Source organism: Pithys albifrons, chromosome 4, assembly GCF_047495875.1.
Source record: "Pithys albifrons albifrons isolate INPA30051 chromosome 4, PitAlb_v1, whole genome shotgun sequence".
Lineage (NCBI taxonomy): Eukaryota > Metazoa > Chordata > Aves > Passeriformes > Thamnophilidae > Pithys > Pithys albifrons.
In genome coordinates this window covers 93,313,680-93,328,773 of record NC_092461.1, presented here as the reverse complement: position 1 = coordinate 93,328,773, position 15,094 = coordinate 93,313,680, and the positions used below count along the sequence as shown (strand labels likewise).

At 36.8% G+C, this 15,094-nt stretch overlaps 1 protein-coding gene across 1 annotated transcript in view; it reads right to left on the bottom strand.

Annotated features, from left to right (window-relative positions):
- Positions 1-711: 711 nt before the first annotated feature.
- The window catches only part of DROSHA (drosha ribonuclease III), a 78,319-nt gene continuing 63,936 nt past the window's right edge, over positions 712-15,094 (bottom strand). The window contains exons 26-32 of the mRNA XM_071555007.1: positions 14,633-14,738; positions 10,975-11,116; positions 9,973-10,055; positions 9,756-9,859; positions 7,775-7,867; positions 6,912-6,958; positions 712-4,023 (exon numbers count right to left, since the gene is read on the bottom strand). Of these exons, the coding sequence (XP_071411108.1) occupies positions 3,893-4,023; positions 6,912-6,958; positions 7,775-7,867; positions 9,756-9,859; positions 9,973-10,055; positions 10,975-11,116; positions 14,633-14,738 (706 nt within the window). The 3' untranslated portion in view covers positions 712-3,892. The remainder of the gene's footprint in view (positions 4,024-6,911; positions 6,959-7,774; positions 7,868-9,755; positions 9,860-9,972; positions 10,056-10,974; positions 11,117-14,632; positions 14,739-15,094) is intronic.

The following is a 15,094-nucleotide window of genomic DNA, read 5'->3' as shown; positions in this document are numbered from 1 at the left end:
TAACAAGCTTGCAAAGAAGATACTAAAGCCACAGGCTAAGGCATCCACTGGATGAGGCATCATTGAGGCCTGGACTCTTAGCATTAGAAATAAATAGCTCCTTATTCCCTTTACAAAGCTGATGTGAAGAGCTTGAGGCATTGAGGTATGATTGTATTGTCACAGGTATATGACATACCCTTATTTGTGAAAGACTGAATTCCTTAAGAGAAATGCAGTGAGGATTTAGACAAATATACCTGGTTAGCAAGATATTGTGGGTAAGTTGGTGCCCCCTTTGCTGCCTGCAGTAAGCATGTGAAGAAAAGGGCCTCTAAGGTAAACCTGCTCCTTGATGGATAGGGAAATATGTGTGGCTGGAGCATGTAACCTATTTAATCTTAGGGCCCCAAAAAGAATGTGAGTACGTGAAGTTAGGGGTTGGGTGGGAAGGGGAAACAGCAGGGTGGGATGTAAGGGTCACAGAAATTCCTGTTGCAATGGCATCCTCATCAAAGACAATGCAATGGTAAATAATGTAGATCATCAACTCCCTGGGCTCTTAAAGGGCTTTACAAACTTCCACCAAACAAACTTTGCAGAAGTGAACCTCTTACTTCATTTAAATATGCAGCCTGTATAATCAGAGTCTTTGAAGTAGGGAGACAGATGATCAGGATTTGCCTTTTGATCTTTCCAAATTGTTTTAGCAAGTAACAACTATGCCTGAGGTCTTTTCTGGGAAACTTTATTAGCAATGATGTTTACAACAGTCTCAGGTTTTCTTAGTATCGCTGTTAAATAATCTTCCAGAAACTGAAATCTTACAAAGCAAACTTAGGGTCTACAAGTAACAATCATGAATTTTATGCAAATTCAATTAAAATCCTTAATCAAATTAGCTACAATTCTATTCAATGCTCTATACATATTTACATTTTAAAAAATAGAAAAAAATAGTATGTGCTTTTCCAGGATCTGTTGGATTCTCGCAGCTCTCGGTACTGTTCTCCATTCATCTACTTGTACCCAAATCAAGTCAATGGATCTGGCATGAAAACCTCTAGATCAGAACAGATCAGGCTCTGGAGCAACCAAAAAAGGACTTCACTTTATCAGTAAACCAGACACTCCTTCACACTTACAAAAAAGCAGCCCAACTTGCCTACTTACAAGCTACAGCTGTTCCATTGATTAGCATAAGAGCAATAATAATTTTTACCAAAGGCAACTTAGAGGCTTCCTCTCCCTTGTGTCTGTTATAAAAGACAGCTCACCTTACACAATCTATGCACTTCCTGAAATTAACAGAAACATTCACAGCCACTGGTTTTTTTTACCTTGTGTTTTCTGTCCTCAAGACAAGGGAAAAAAATCTGCTTGAGGTAATCTTCCTAGCCCATGCTTATATAACAAAAAAAAGGGAAAGAAGTCCACTTGCAAAAATATGGTTATCGTCTCTGTTCTAAGGAAGTCCTAAAATTCATTAACTGCAGTAACTGGAAAGCAGAAATTGTTTTAAAAGTTCAGTTTTTTTCAAGCAATTTCCTGGTCAAAGAAGAAAAAAAGGCTGTTTGGGGTTAGAAACCCAGAACTGTTCTATCTGCTAATTCGAACTATTTTTATGAAAATGTTTAGGAATAAGCTTACAGTCTTCTCACAGCTGAAAAGTGAAATGGTGTGTAGGACAAATGAAAGTGATGGTAAACTATGAGCTCACAATTCCACTGGGGTACTTTGGTGATATAAGATATGCTGAGAGGCATTTGCTAAGCAATCATACACCTGCAAATGAAGTCACTGAACCTTCTACTTGTTAAACACATGAAACTGGTCACAGTTAAGAGGCAAAAAATAAAATAATGGTGCATGGAGTTACATTTAACCTTCTACCACCACATCATTTCAAGTTGCTGCTGGAAGCAGATGGGTGATTATACAAAAGAATCTGAAGTACAAAAGACTTGGGTAGTTGCTGCTGCTTTTCAAGCTTGCAGAGGCATTTCAGCTTTTTATTTACAGACTGAAGCTATAAGAAGGTACAATCACATCTCAAAAGTCAAATGGCAGCAGCATTCAGCAGAGAGCAGCTCTTTGCCTTTATCTTGTTTTTATCCCCCCCTTTATGTTTTAATGGTTTATTATCACTCTCTCAATTACAGAATGTGTTTGGTTTTTTCTTTTCTCTCATCCTCTGAAATGGATTTAAAGCATCAATACACTAAGGAAAGGCAATCATAGAAGCTGGAAGAAGTGAGGTAGTGCTGTCGCTCGAATTTTAAAAAAACCCCTCACATTTAAGGGCATCTCACATTGCATGTGTACAAAAATGTGCTTATGAAAATGCACATATTGATTAGCTCAAAAGTTAAACTTGGGAAGACATTTGGGTAGTCTGAATTTTTCATTTTCATTTCTGTCTATTTTGGCACCTACAACAAAGTGCTTTCGTGGATGCCCATTACACACCTTCAGACAGTTGCCAAATTAGTTGCTTGGCATAGTGTGGCCATTGGGCAAAAGGTTTCTTTCATGAGTCTGCTTGAATTCTTTGGGCCAGATTTGTGCATCCACACTTACAAAGCTGCCTGGTATCTTCACACAAATTTTTACATTACATCAGAAAAGATGCATAAATGACTCACCAAAAATGATCAGAAGCAGGAAGAAAATGCCCAGTTAAGGAAAGTAAGAGTTGTATCTGTTCCACTTACCAGAAAAGAAAGACAAAAAACGACTACACAATCTGTACTAAGGGACTGTTTTAACTAAGAACCCAACATAATGGAAATTAATGGAATCAGGCAGGCAAATTAAAAATATAAACAACACACCAACAGCTACAGTGACACTGGTAACCAGTGGGAAGACCCACCAACAAACAGTGGACTTTCCATTTCTGGTGCCATTTAGAGTTTTTATAGAAGAAACATCTGTCTAATACAAGTCACAGACACCAAACAATTCAAGGAAACCGTGTGACTGAAAACTATACACACCACCTTTGAACTACACTCTGGGGACAAATTCTGTCCTTCTTTTGATAAAAACCATCCTCAATAAACCTATCTGGAACAGCACCTCTAAAGAGTTTCTAATACACCATTTCACAGTTATGGTCACACTGATACCTTCTCAACAAAAAAATCCATTAAAGTAGACACCAGCTTGATATAGCAAAAAGCCAAGAAAGAAATTAAACTTGTAAACTCAGTACATTCTCTACAAAAAAACCCTGTCATTCTTTTGCTTCAAAATTACCTTTTTCTTCAAGTTTTGTAACACTGATTTAAAAACAAAACCCCTCAACCTTCCACACACACCTATGTCACATTCCAGATACGGAATACACTGTTTAAAGTGAAAGTGAGTCTTTGCCTAAATTACTGTATCATTTTCTCTAAAGGGACCTGAAGTTTATAGCTCTGGTTTAGCAAACTCAAGAAGTAAATGTAGCTGCAAAACTTAAGTTACATACATGCTTAAGTGCTCAGCTGAATTAGTTTCTCATAAGACTTTCTTCTCCACAGCAGAGTTCATGCAATAACTTTGCTGGTCACTGATGAAACAGCATTTGAACATAGGAGACAACTGTTAAACAGCTTTTCCTCCTATAAGATTTTGAAATTAATACTTTATTACTTCATACAACACAGTAAAAATAATAAAAATAATCCAACTTTTCATAAAAATTAAAAGTATTTAAAACCAAACCTTATTAAAAAGTCAAACTTAAAACCAAACTAAAGACATATTGTACTTGCACACACTTTTTAAAGAAGAGATTACATTTTCTTTTTGATATCAACAGGCACTCTTCATTCATCATCTCTGAGAAACTAGGTTAGGTCTCCATAGGCCACAGTCAGAGTTATTAAGTAAGTAAATATGCCACTGCTTCTGTGCCCTCCTTTTATTTCCTTGCTTCTTCAGTCTCCTCTGGCTCTCTCTCTTGATGCTCTCTTTCCCACCTCAGTTCTTTCAACTCTTGTCTGTACTTTCGTTCAATGAACCGTTTCTGATGGGCCATCTGGGGAAAGTTATCTGACAGAAGGAGAAATATTTTACATTAATAAACAAACTGGTAACACAGAAAGCCTCGGCTCTTTTTTCTTTTAACTTTGATGAGATTAGAGGTAGAGGAGAATAATGTTATTACCATTTTCACTCATTTACTTCTAATAATACATAGTAAACCAGGACTGTGTCATAGGGCTTTGGTTTCTTTATGATTTCCTTACATCTGTTTCCCCTGCTACAAAGCACTGCCAAATCTAATACACTCACAAAAATAAAATATAAAATCCTGGTACAGCAACATGACCAGGTATTACCTGTATTTTACATTCTGTTCTCTTAGCAACAGGTGGTCAATACTGAAAAACAAATGTGAAACTACTGGCAATGCTGTCAGGGGTTTTGTTCTTGTTCTCTCTCCACAAAGTATGAGTCACTGGTTCCAAGCATTCTACGGATGTTTCCATTATTTTTATTATTATTATTTCAGACCACACAGAATCGACTAGATGCCCCACATTATGGCAGGAATCCTAATGGGAAGGTAATAGTGTAGCAAGATGGAAGGCAGTAAAATCTGTTCCTAACAAAAGTGACTGCTTGGCTATGTACCAGAAGACAGCCTTAGCATAGTCTAAGAATGTGGATGAGTGAAGACTGGCTAAAACAGACTGGACAAGGCAGAGGTGAAAGCAAAATACCTAGGGACATGGATGCTTCTGCTTTCATTTGTCCATTGGCTGCTATGTATGTACATGATAGAACTGAGGCTGTAAAAATGGCTTATATAATTGAACAGAATTGCTCTCAATTCAGTGCACTGCTCACAGAATATGATGTTTTCTGCATGACCAGGGCGCATATGTGTCTGTGCTGAAAAGACCTGCACCCTCCAGCCAGTCAGAAAGCAAAGAGGTGGCAGAGGACGTGACAGGCTGCAGTTGGTGGTAAATCCTGCTGGGATCTCACAGAGTTCTGGGATCAGCACTGCTACCTATCTGTGTCTGTGATCAATGCAAAAGGTTGTTACACAGACCTTTACAGCCATAAACAAATTTGGCAGGTCTACTGGCAAAGGACTTCTCTCTCTCTAGTTGGCTACTGAGAGAGAGTTCAGCTGAGGCACCTCAGGGAAGACTACCTTGGCACCAAGTTTTTTCCTCTTTTTTGGGGGTCCCAGGCAGTACAGATTTGTTCAGCTGAAGAATATGGTGCAGAAGTCACATAAACTGCAGGACTTTGCTGTAGAACAGAATAACTTTGTACTGCTTCGTTTTATTGGCCAGTGAAATTTGTGCCTTTTATTATATATACTTCAGGAATAAAAGGTTTATTCATCAGTTATTTACAACTTGGGCATAGGAGGGTATATTTATTTAAACCAGAAAGCAATATAAGCAAAATTGGTTTTAAATTGCTGTTGTTTTAAAAACACTAGTGCTTTGTTTAATGGAGTTCTGGGATATTTTGTTGCTCATGTGCACCATAAAATGAAAATCAGATTTTCAGCACTGTGCCTGTAACATGATTCTTTGAGAATTCTGAAGAACTCAACTCGGTAGCAATCTGTTTGTTCTAATCTGTTTAGGATAGTAAGGAGGAAATTCATATAATAAATTCATCATAGCTATCTGTATACAAAAAAGGTGTATGAAAACTACTTTTACTTGAAGTTAAATACTTATGCATTAAAAACTCCAACAACCAAACCAAACCAAAAAACTCCACTCCACAAGCACATAAATAGTAGAACAGTTATCCTTAAGGCTTGTGTAACCTCCACCCCTAAAGATAGTCAAAACTTGACTTTCAAGGCACCAAGCAACTAACTTGAAAGTTGGCTCTGTTTTGAGGGGTAACTGGAGCACAGACCTCTAGAGATTTACGGCAGTTAAACAAATATAAATGACAGAAGAGAGCTGTGAAATCCTTGGACTGATAGGCCATGAAGCTCACAGTTCTCTGAGTGGTGATACTGCCAAAAGAAAATTCACTCAAAGAAAACTTTAGTAACATTTTGCAAATATTTAGCAGAGAAGGGAAGTTACATTTTTCTACTTGTCAAATTTACTGGTGGTGAGAAGTATATGCCTAACAGACATAGATAAAAACATTTCCAAATTACACAGATTCATTGTCTTCTGAAAGTTTTAAGCCCTTGAATTTCCAGATACAGAGATAACAGATTAAAACCCTTTGGCATCTGAGGAATGGCACATCTTTCTTTGAATCAAATTAAAAAAATAGAGCCCCCCTCCATGTTCTACTCAATAGAGAGCATCTGTTGCACAAATCTACATCTGACATTTTAACCCAACTGCTCAGAGTTATTACATGTAAGAAGCTTGCATACACTCATTCATATCTGAGAATCCATTTCAGTGAAGGACTGCTCCCATGATGGCTATCCAAGGCATAATTTAGAGAGAAGTACACACAGATCTTTGGATCTTCAGCTGATATTAGCCCTCCTTAATAGATAAATATTGATTTAAATCTTTGGGAACTTGTCTGTTAAATTGTAATCTGTTCAATTGATAATCTGAGATTGAATTTTATTTTCCAAAGTAGCATTTTCCTCATCTTAGCCCCCTGCATACTTAAGCATGTAAAAATCTAAAAGCAACTTCACTGCACAGGGTTCCCTCGAAGTTGCATCCTCCAGAGCTTATCAGCTCTCTTTATCCTCTGTAGCTGATGAACCCCCTTTAACAAATACCTGCTACTATCACATTAACTTCTACTGCTACAAAACTGTCTTGAAGGTACTGAAAGGGAAACGTGCTGCTTAGAAGCTGACAGCATTTAGCGTGTGTTCTGTCCACAATTTATCTCCTACAAAATCTGCACCTTGCCTCACTAAGGAATGAAAAAGTAAACTATAAAGTACTTTCTTTGTTGCCCAAATATCTTACATTTTTCAAGTGCGTCCATTGCAGCTCCCATTTCTGCTTGTTGAATACTGTGAAAGCCAAACAAAAACAAGACACATGAGATCTAAGCTGCACAAAATAAACTAAAGTTTCTGACAAGGTGGAACACTAGCTAGTCTTGGAATGGAACTCTTTGGATAACCAGAAGCTAGTAATTCCCAGATTGTATGATAGATATGTGAAAATCTGATAAATATGATATCAGCCTTTTCATAAATATGCGAGAAACAGTACTACAACTCAAGTTATAATATTTTTTAAAGTTAGATCAATAACACTAACAAAATATTCTAGTCCATAGCATTTGCTTTTACTTTAGAGAAAAAAATTTAAAAAATCACAGATGTGTGAATGCTAAAAAGCCAGTGATACTTTTATAACAACCACCACTAGATTTGGTAGGAGAAAATACCATGAGGTCTTCAGGGTTTATGGTTGAAAACTTTGCACATTTAGAACCATTCCAAAATGCCTAGAAGTAACAATATAAGCAAAAAAATCCATGATAGTGTTTTACTTAACTTGCCAGCATAAGCTGTATAGTAATCCAGTAGCATATCCAAAGATAACTACTATTTCCTGGAAGCTGTTCTGCAATTTCTAGCCTGAGAGCCACAAAACGTTAGCATTGCTGGCCACCTTACAGGCAAGTTCACACAAGAAAAAAAAATTTTAAGACCCCAAGTTATACAGACCTGGAACCCTCCAGGTATGCCTGAAGCAGAATAGCTTGAACAAGGCTCTATAGCTTTCCTTTTCTAAGGCAAACCACACACTTGTCACCTCTATGGCTCATTTTGGACAATGCCACTCTCTAACACCTTGCGAATAAGTTTTCACTATACCTTGGACCTTTACCACATCCTATTCTTTCTCCTTTGAAGTAAACAGCTACTGTGTATGTCCTGGCATGAGAAGGTCCCACTGTCTGCAGAGTCCTGAAAGAAAAAATATTTTATTCAAGCAGGAAGTATTAAAAACCATAATCTATTTGTGGCACATACATCACCAAGCTTTCAGTCTGGTCAATACATACAGTGCAATTAGTACAAAATGTAGAGCAAGACTTGAAGGATGCCTGTATAGATCACATCAACCCAGAGACTACCAGAATGGTGTTTGTATCACATTTATTCCTCTAGGTTCACTCAGGAGCACCATATGAAAACTCAAACTTAACAAACTATATGAAAAATGCAAACTTATAACATGAAGTGTTTAAAAACTGCGAAAATACTTGTAATAAAGCAATAAATTATGCACAGCTACGCAACTGCAAAGCACACCAATATGATTATGTGGACAGTACAATTTTACTTCCTGAGAGTTTTGCAGTTAGCAGGGTTTCACAAGGCCTTTACACTGGACATGGTAGCTCTCTACACACTGAATTATCACAGTACATTGAAATTTTCCATCAGCTTTGAAAAGTTAATTTGTCACAAAACAAACTTTCCATTTGAGTCTAGAATACGCATCAACAACCTTCTAAAGGGAAAAAGATAATTCCCCAGTCATGCAGTGAATTGCTTCTTTTGCAGTTTCTTCCTGCTGTCCAAAATCTCTCCCCACTTTCAGATCGAGTTCTGTCTGTTACCTTGTTTCTCTTGAGAAGGAGCACAAATTCCCCATCAATTTTTAAAGTATGTAACTACTCTATCCAGCAAACAAAACCCACCCCAAATTTAAAAACAATAGTACTGACTGCAGTGAAACAGATAACCCCAAAAGAGGAATTCAACAAGATAATGGGAAAATAACAGTGTATTACTACGTCTAAGCTGTACTATAAAAATAAATTTGTCATCACAGCAAAACAAAGCAAATATTTGGTATTTGATACTAGGTGGTATATACAGAAATCAGGAATTGTTTTTATTGTATTCACCTCTCTCACTCAAGGCAAAGCTGTGAACCCTCATACAGAGACCCTGAGGGGTCAGGTCTGCAGGGCAGCAGTTGCAGCGTTAACATGACGGCACTTCTGAAGTGTATTGTTTGTCACTGCAACTGAACTGCTACATGCCATTGAAAACCTCACTTTAGCAAATGTGACAAATGCACTTCCTACCTTTTTAATATAATAATCACAACAACACAAGCATTGAATTTCATATACTTTCTCTCTTTTTGGGGTGGCTAATATTGCACCCATTCCTATGTTAATTGAACTGATACAGATGCAATATAGTCTTAGATTTACTACTGTCCATTTGAAACAGCTACTACAGTATTTTACAACCAAAAGAGAATGGAGTTCCATCCTATCCAGCTTCAGGTATCTAACTGAGCTGTACAAGTTAAAAGGTTCATGGCCTTGAGCTCTTTATCACTGAACAGGAGAACATATGTGGGCTGAACTGCACAGCAAAAATGTCCAAAACTTGGACAGTCAGTACCTGACTGTGGATTAAAAACAGTACCTACAATTCTGATCTGTAACAGAAGGCATTATTAAGTTTGCACAATAATGTCAAGAAACTTCATCTATTACTGAGAACAGAGATATCTTAACCTCATAACAAAACAGCTATATGTTCCATTATTTTCATTTAATACTACCCTTTCTTATATTAAAAGAAAAACAAATATAGAATTATGCCAACAAAATATTCATTCCAACAACATTGCAGCACCTTAAAACACCTAAAGCCTAGAAAACAACTGATTCAACATTTTCCATCTTCAGATAAAGAGAGACTAGAGGACTTGGTAACTACACATAAAACCAAACTATTGGAAAAATGTAGGGTGACAGACCACATCTTCCTTCACATACAAAAAAGACTTATAATTAGTGAGTATACATAAAATGTCTGTTCTTACTTGTAAAGAGGAATGTCTGGCTCTTTTCCTTCTGTCCTGAGAGTCAAGCAGCACTGTTGAAGCTGAGATTTAGGATCATTCCAATCTTGATTTAAAATAAACTCCTGTAAGAAGTTCACAAAGATGCTTTTATGATTGAGAGATTGTAGAAAGAGTCTTAAATGCAATAATGTGTTAAAACGTAGTGGCAGGAAAGTAGGAACCTGACTGATCTTACCTTCAGCCGTGGAAAAAAGCATACATTCATGAAAGTGTGAACATATTCCAAATCTTTATCGATATACAGGGCAGCAATAAAGGCTGTGGGGGGAAAAAAGGTACTGTCACTCATCTAAGGAGAACATTAATGGCTAGGACTTTCAGAAACAAGTATCTCTGAGTAGTTTAAAGCCATATTCAATTATGTTCCACTGCAGTGATCCGATGAGGGTATTATCCTGCATAGTCAGGAAAAAATCAAGTTGACCAAGAGATTAAGTGATTTACCCAAATCCACTCAGTCATTTAAAAGTGCTAGAAACAACATTCAGCTCCTAATCTCACATTTTAACCAGCAAACCATAGATACTTACAAATAAATCACTACTGGGTACCATAAAAAATTAGATATAAATCACTTCTGTTTGTGTGCTATTTCCACTTGTTTAGAGGATTTGGCAAAAGCTAAGTGGTCTGAATGGCTCACAAAATGTATCAAAATATACCAGACAGGGATTAACTTTCTTAGCAGAACATTTATCATTGTTTCTGCTTTCTTTAGAAAGAAAGTAGCACAAACTTCAAAAAAAGGAATAAAAATAATTGAATTTTCATGTGGCCTTTCCTCTTGTGGAATGACCATTTTAAAACCTCCCAAAATGCAGACAAATAAACAACAGAAATACTCACTTGCTGAAGGAACTACTTTGTCTTCAAATGGTGACAGGAACATATTAATTAAACACTGAAAATACTGTTAAATAGCTCAGTTCAGATAACAAGCTTTAATTTACAAGACATGCTTTTTACCAGGTCACCATGACCACTCAATTTCTAGGCCTTCAGCCTTTTATCTACAATTATGCCTGCTTCATCCTTTCATACAGTCTTCAAAAATCTAGAATAGTGTTCAAAAACCTGGCTTTGAAAAGCTGAACACAAATTCTTAATAGTGATTTGGATGATCTCTAATGGCTTTCTAATTGGAAATAACTAATTTGTTATAACCAAATAAACTCACATTCCAAGAGATCAGCCAAAGTCTTAGTTCGAAGAGTTACAGGTCTTTTTGTCTTGTCATTAGTGATGGCAAATTCTTGCATACCCAGCTCTTCTGCCACCTTGGCCTGTGTCCGGTTGTTCACCAAAGAACTTCTCAACAGCTGCAACAGAGAAGTTGATGTCATTGTAACAATCCAATGGCAAACTACAAAAGGAGCTGGGGAGAAGAAGTTACTTTTACCCTTGTAGTCACTCACTTCTCTCAGTTCATTGACATTTTGTTTCAGGACAGATCAAGTCATTTATATAAACACACAGTCATTCTTTCTACTGCAGATTTTTCCATCTGTTTCAACTCTTCTCACTAATCTTTCTTTATTCTATGGACACATTAATTCTGTATATATGTCTTGCATGTAAAATGCTTCTTTGTGAGCTTCTTTGCAATTATATACCATCTTTGTGAGACCCGTATTTTTCAGCTTATCTGCAGTTTTCTAGTTTAATTAATACACAGTTATATAAATTTTTCCATATAAAACGTAAGTAAATAATATTCTGGAGTCTATGGAGCACTCCCCAGTGTCCACCAAATAAGAAATAAATAGGTAGTAATTAAAACAAATACACACTGAAGCAAGACAGTGTTTCAGAACAAGCAGATGAGGAAACTGCTCCACTCTTGTGACCAGAGAAAAAAATGCATAGTTGGAAAGCCTGTATGTACTATGTCCTCTACTAGAAGGCAGTACAGCTGAGACAATGCACCCCATATAAGGATCTGCCTGTAACATTTTCAATGTTGACAATGTCAAGGACACCTGGTTCTCTAATAGGGTGTCCCAAAATGCTTAACCCTGGCTCTAGGCAGATTGCTTAAACATGCCAAAGATACAATCTCATGCACCTTAAAGGACTATTTTTGAATTTTATGGTTTCATACCATTTTGTGAAAACCTGGCAGGGTCAGCTTTTTTCCAGTTTGTTTGCTTCTTTGCTTTAAATGAAACAGCATTAACTTAAGAAGCTAGAGATATTATAGGAGGTGGGAGAGAAGTAAAGAATGTCCTTCTTTTTCAATGTTTATGTGTAATCTAGAGTTGAGACTCTGCATACACAGTTTTTTTCTCTTTGTCTTCCCTATCACATTTCCTCAGTTTATTAGATCCAAGTTATATGTTACCTGGCTCCAGCATGTCAACTGAGCTTATGAAAAATCAAGATTTATTTGCTCTACTTGATACTTCATCTCTCACAACAGAAAAATAAAGAACAGTATGTTCATAATTTGTTTGGCAATGATGTATGAAGTAGATACTCACAACTTGATCTTCATAAACTAGGCACACACTAGACAGGATTATCACCCACCTCCCTCACCTCTGCTTAAACTCATTTTCTACTTGTTCCTTTCAAAAATTCCTAAGTACCATATGTAACCTATGGGACATACGTGCAGTGTCCCATGATAAAAATCTGTTTCTTGTAACAGAAGAAGGATTTCTTCGGTTGTGTTTGTATTTAGATAGGATCTGTAATCATTATTAGTAGTATCATAAAAGATGGAATCAGACAGTGATATTCTAGACAGTGAATCAGGGGGAAAAAACACCCCAGTTATCCTTTTGGCACTGCAGTTATCAGCTTGCTCTGTATTAGAATTTTCCTCCTCTACAAGTGTGATCTAGGAAGAAATTCAATTCCCATGAATGATATGGAGAAGACACAGTACCTGCGTCTTTCCAGGAGCCTTTTTAGAGCTAGTCTCCCCTCTGGCAACACACAGTCTGCATCACTGCAGATGCTATAACAAATGACAGATAAACAACTACAGCTTAACTGTAATTACAAAGCAATTTTTTAAAAAAAAATTTAATTCTTTCAACTTCACCTAGCATACTGCTACCCATGACTGTACCAGAAGAACCCTTAAGTCAGTACTGGAGAAGCTGCACCTTCCAACATCCAACAAAATGTGAACTTTTTTTTTTGGCACACTATTTGGCTATCTCAAAGTATGTAGATGAGACTGTCTTCTCCTCTTTTCATAAACACAGTTAATTTACAGACATCTCTCCACAAGCAATCATTGCACTCTGGGAAGCCACTGCAATGCCAGTCAAGTGGAATTCTTGACCAAAATTGCCCTCAACACACCAGACTCACCATTCAACTGCTGTTTCATTATTCCCTCAAATTTAAGTATATTCCCAGATGACAGGAGAAAGAGTTCAGTGTTTGCTGTTTCTCTTCAGATTCCGTATTGTCAGCCTCCTTTCTCACATGTCTCCTTTCATTTGTCATCAAACTTAAAAGCATTTCAAGACAATTTTCTTTTTCTCTGCATGTGCATCTCCAGATTTCAAATTTTATTCTAGGCATTGCCTGCTTCTCCATATCTTTGTGTGTTTTCAGCCTCCATTCCACTCTAACTTTGTTGTTTCATCTACAAACTTGAACTGTGCAACTTGCACTTGCCAAGTACTAATCATTAAATTAAGCAACATGAAGACGTTCTGATCATTGTTCTGAGTATTTACGTGCATTAATAGCAATATTTCTTATCCTTCTGGCCAAGTAGTTCTTGCAAGATTTATCTTAATATAACACCACTAATGCCTACATTCTTAAGTCATGTTCAAAGCAAAAAACCCCACCAGGCTTCATATCCTCTGTCTCCTGAATGGTGTAGTAGAATCCATACATATGCAACTGCAACTTAAGAAGTGGTGAAGAAAAACTAGTTACTTTTAGTCAGAGCATGAACATTTTTTTCTTGGAAACAGCTTTAGCCCCAAAGATTCAAGAATCGTATTCTTGATAACACATTGCCTGCTAGAGACCTAGCATTGTCATCTCTCTATTAATCTGAGCAAATCACTCCAAATCACTTTAACTAGAAAAGTCAACTCACATTCCTGATACATGCATTGTTGTTTTCGTTCTGGCTAAGACTTGTAAACTAAGAAAAAACTTTAGAAAGCCCAAGAAAATTTCTTATTCACAAACAAAGTCACCTGTTCAGCTGTAGTACTAAATTAATCAATCAAGAAAAAAACTACATATATTACCATGCTATGTTTAAAGTACGGTAAATTGTTGAAATAGCCTCAAACTGAGTTTCAGAGCTCAGACAAGAGAGGTTAAAAGGCTACAGCAATCAGTAACAGATGAGTGTAACAATAGTAAAATTAAACTCAAAAGCTACCACAGGAGCCCCAGACTGAAGACAGCAGGAAAACCAGACTAAAATAGATTGCAAAAAAAATTCATCAGGAAATATAACCCTGCTTGGTTGCAAGTCCAAAAGACTAGAAGTTATGAAAAAAAAAAAGTTATGTGATAGATCTATTTAAATAAATGGTTTAAGACACCCATCTTAAGACACCCATCTTTAAGCAGGAACTAGTCTTATGTCCCAATTTCAACGCTGACATCCTTAAAATTATTGATCCACTTAACAGACTAAACAGAAATTATTACACTGGGCTCATAAATCACTAATTCCTACTCATTGCAGTGTTCATGACTTAAAATTAACAAAGGCTTATTAAGAGCAGTGGTTGCAGAGGCTTCTTTTATTAATCAAACTCAGAATAATTCACTAGTTGTTCCCATAATTTCAGTCTCCATCCCACTCTTGCCCTTATGGAGATCATGATTGATGGCAGTCTCACCGTTAAGTGCCCTTCATGATGATCAGGGAAATGTATGAATAAATATTCTGTGGCTACCAACTGCATTATGGAGTCACCCAGGAATTCCATCCTCTGGTTGTGGCCTCTGAAAAATGAGACATCAATGCAGCAAAATCAATAAACACTCAGGAAGGAAAGAACCAAAACCAGCATGCACACACAAATTAAAATAAAGAGTAATCTGAAAGTGAGCCTTGCTCACTTCTGAACACATTTAAGATAATTTTCCAGTGTTAATCAGGTTAGATGAAAACATAGTTCATTACTGTTGTAATACCAACTTTCAGACAAAAAGCAAATTGGAATAGCTACATACAAACACAATCATTAGATCACAGATGTGGGACTAATTGAAGGAGAAGAGCAACTGGCATCAAATTTATAATGGGATAAGGTGTCTACCTGAAACTTCTTGTAAGAAAGTGACTTTGACAAAAGTCT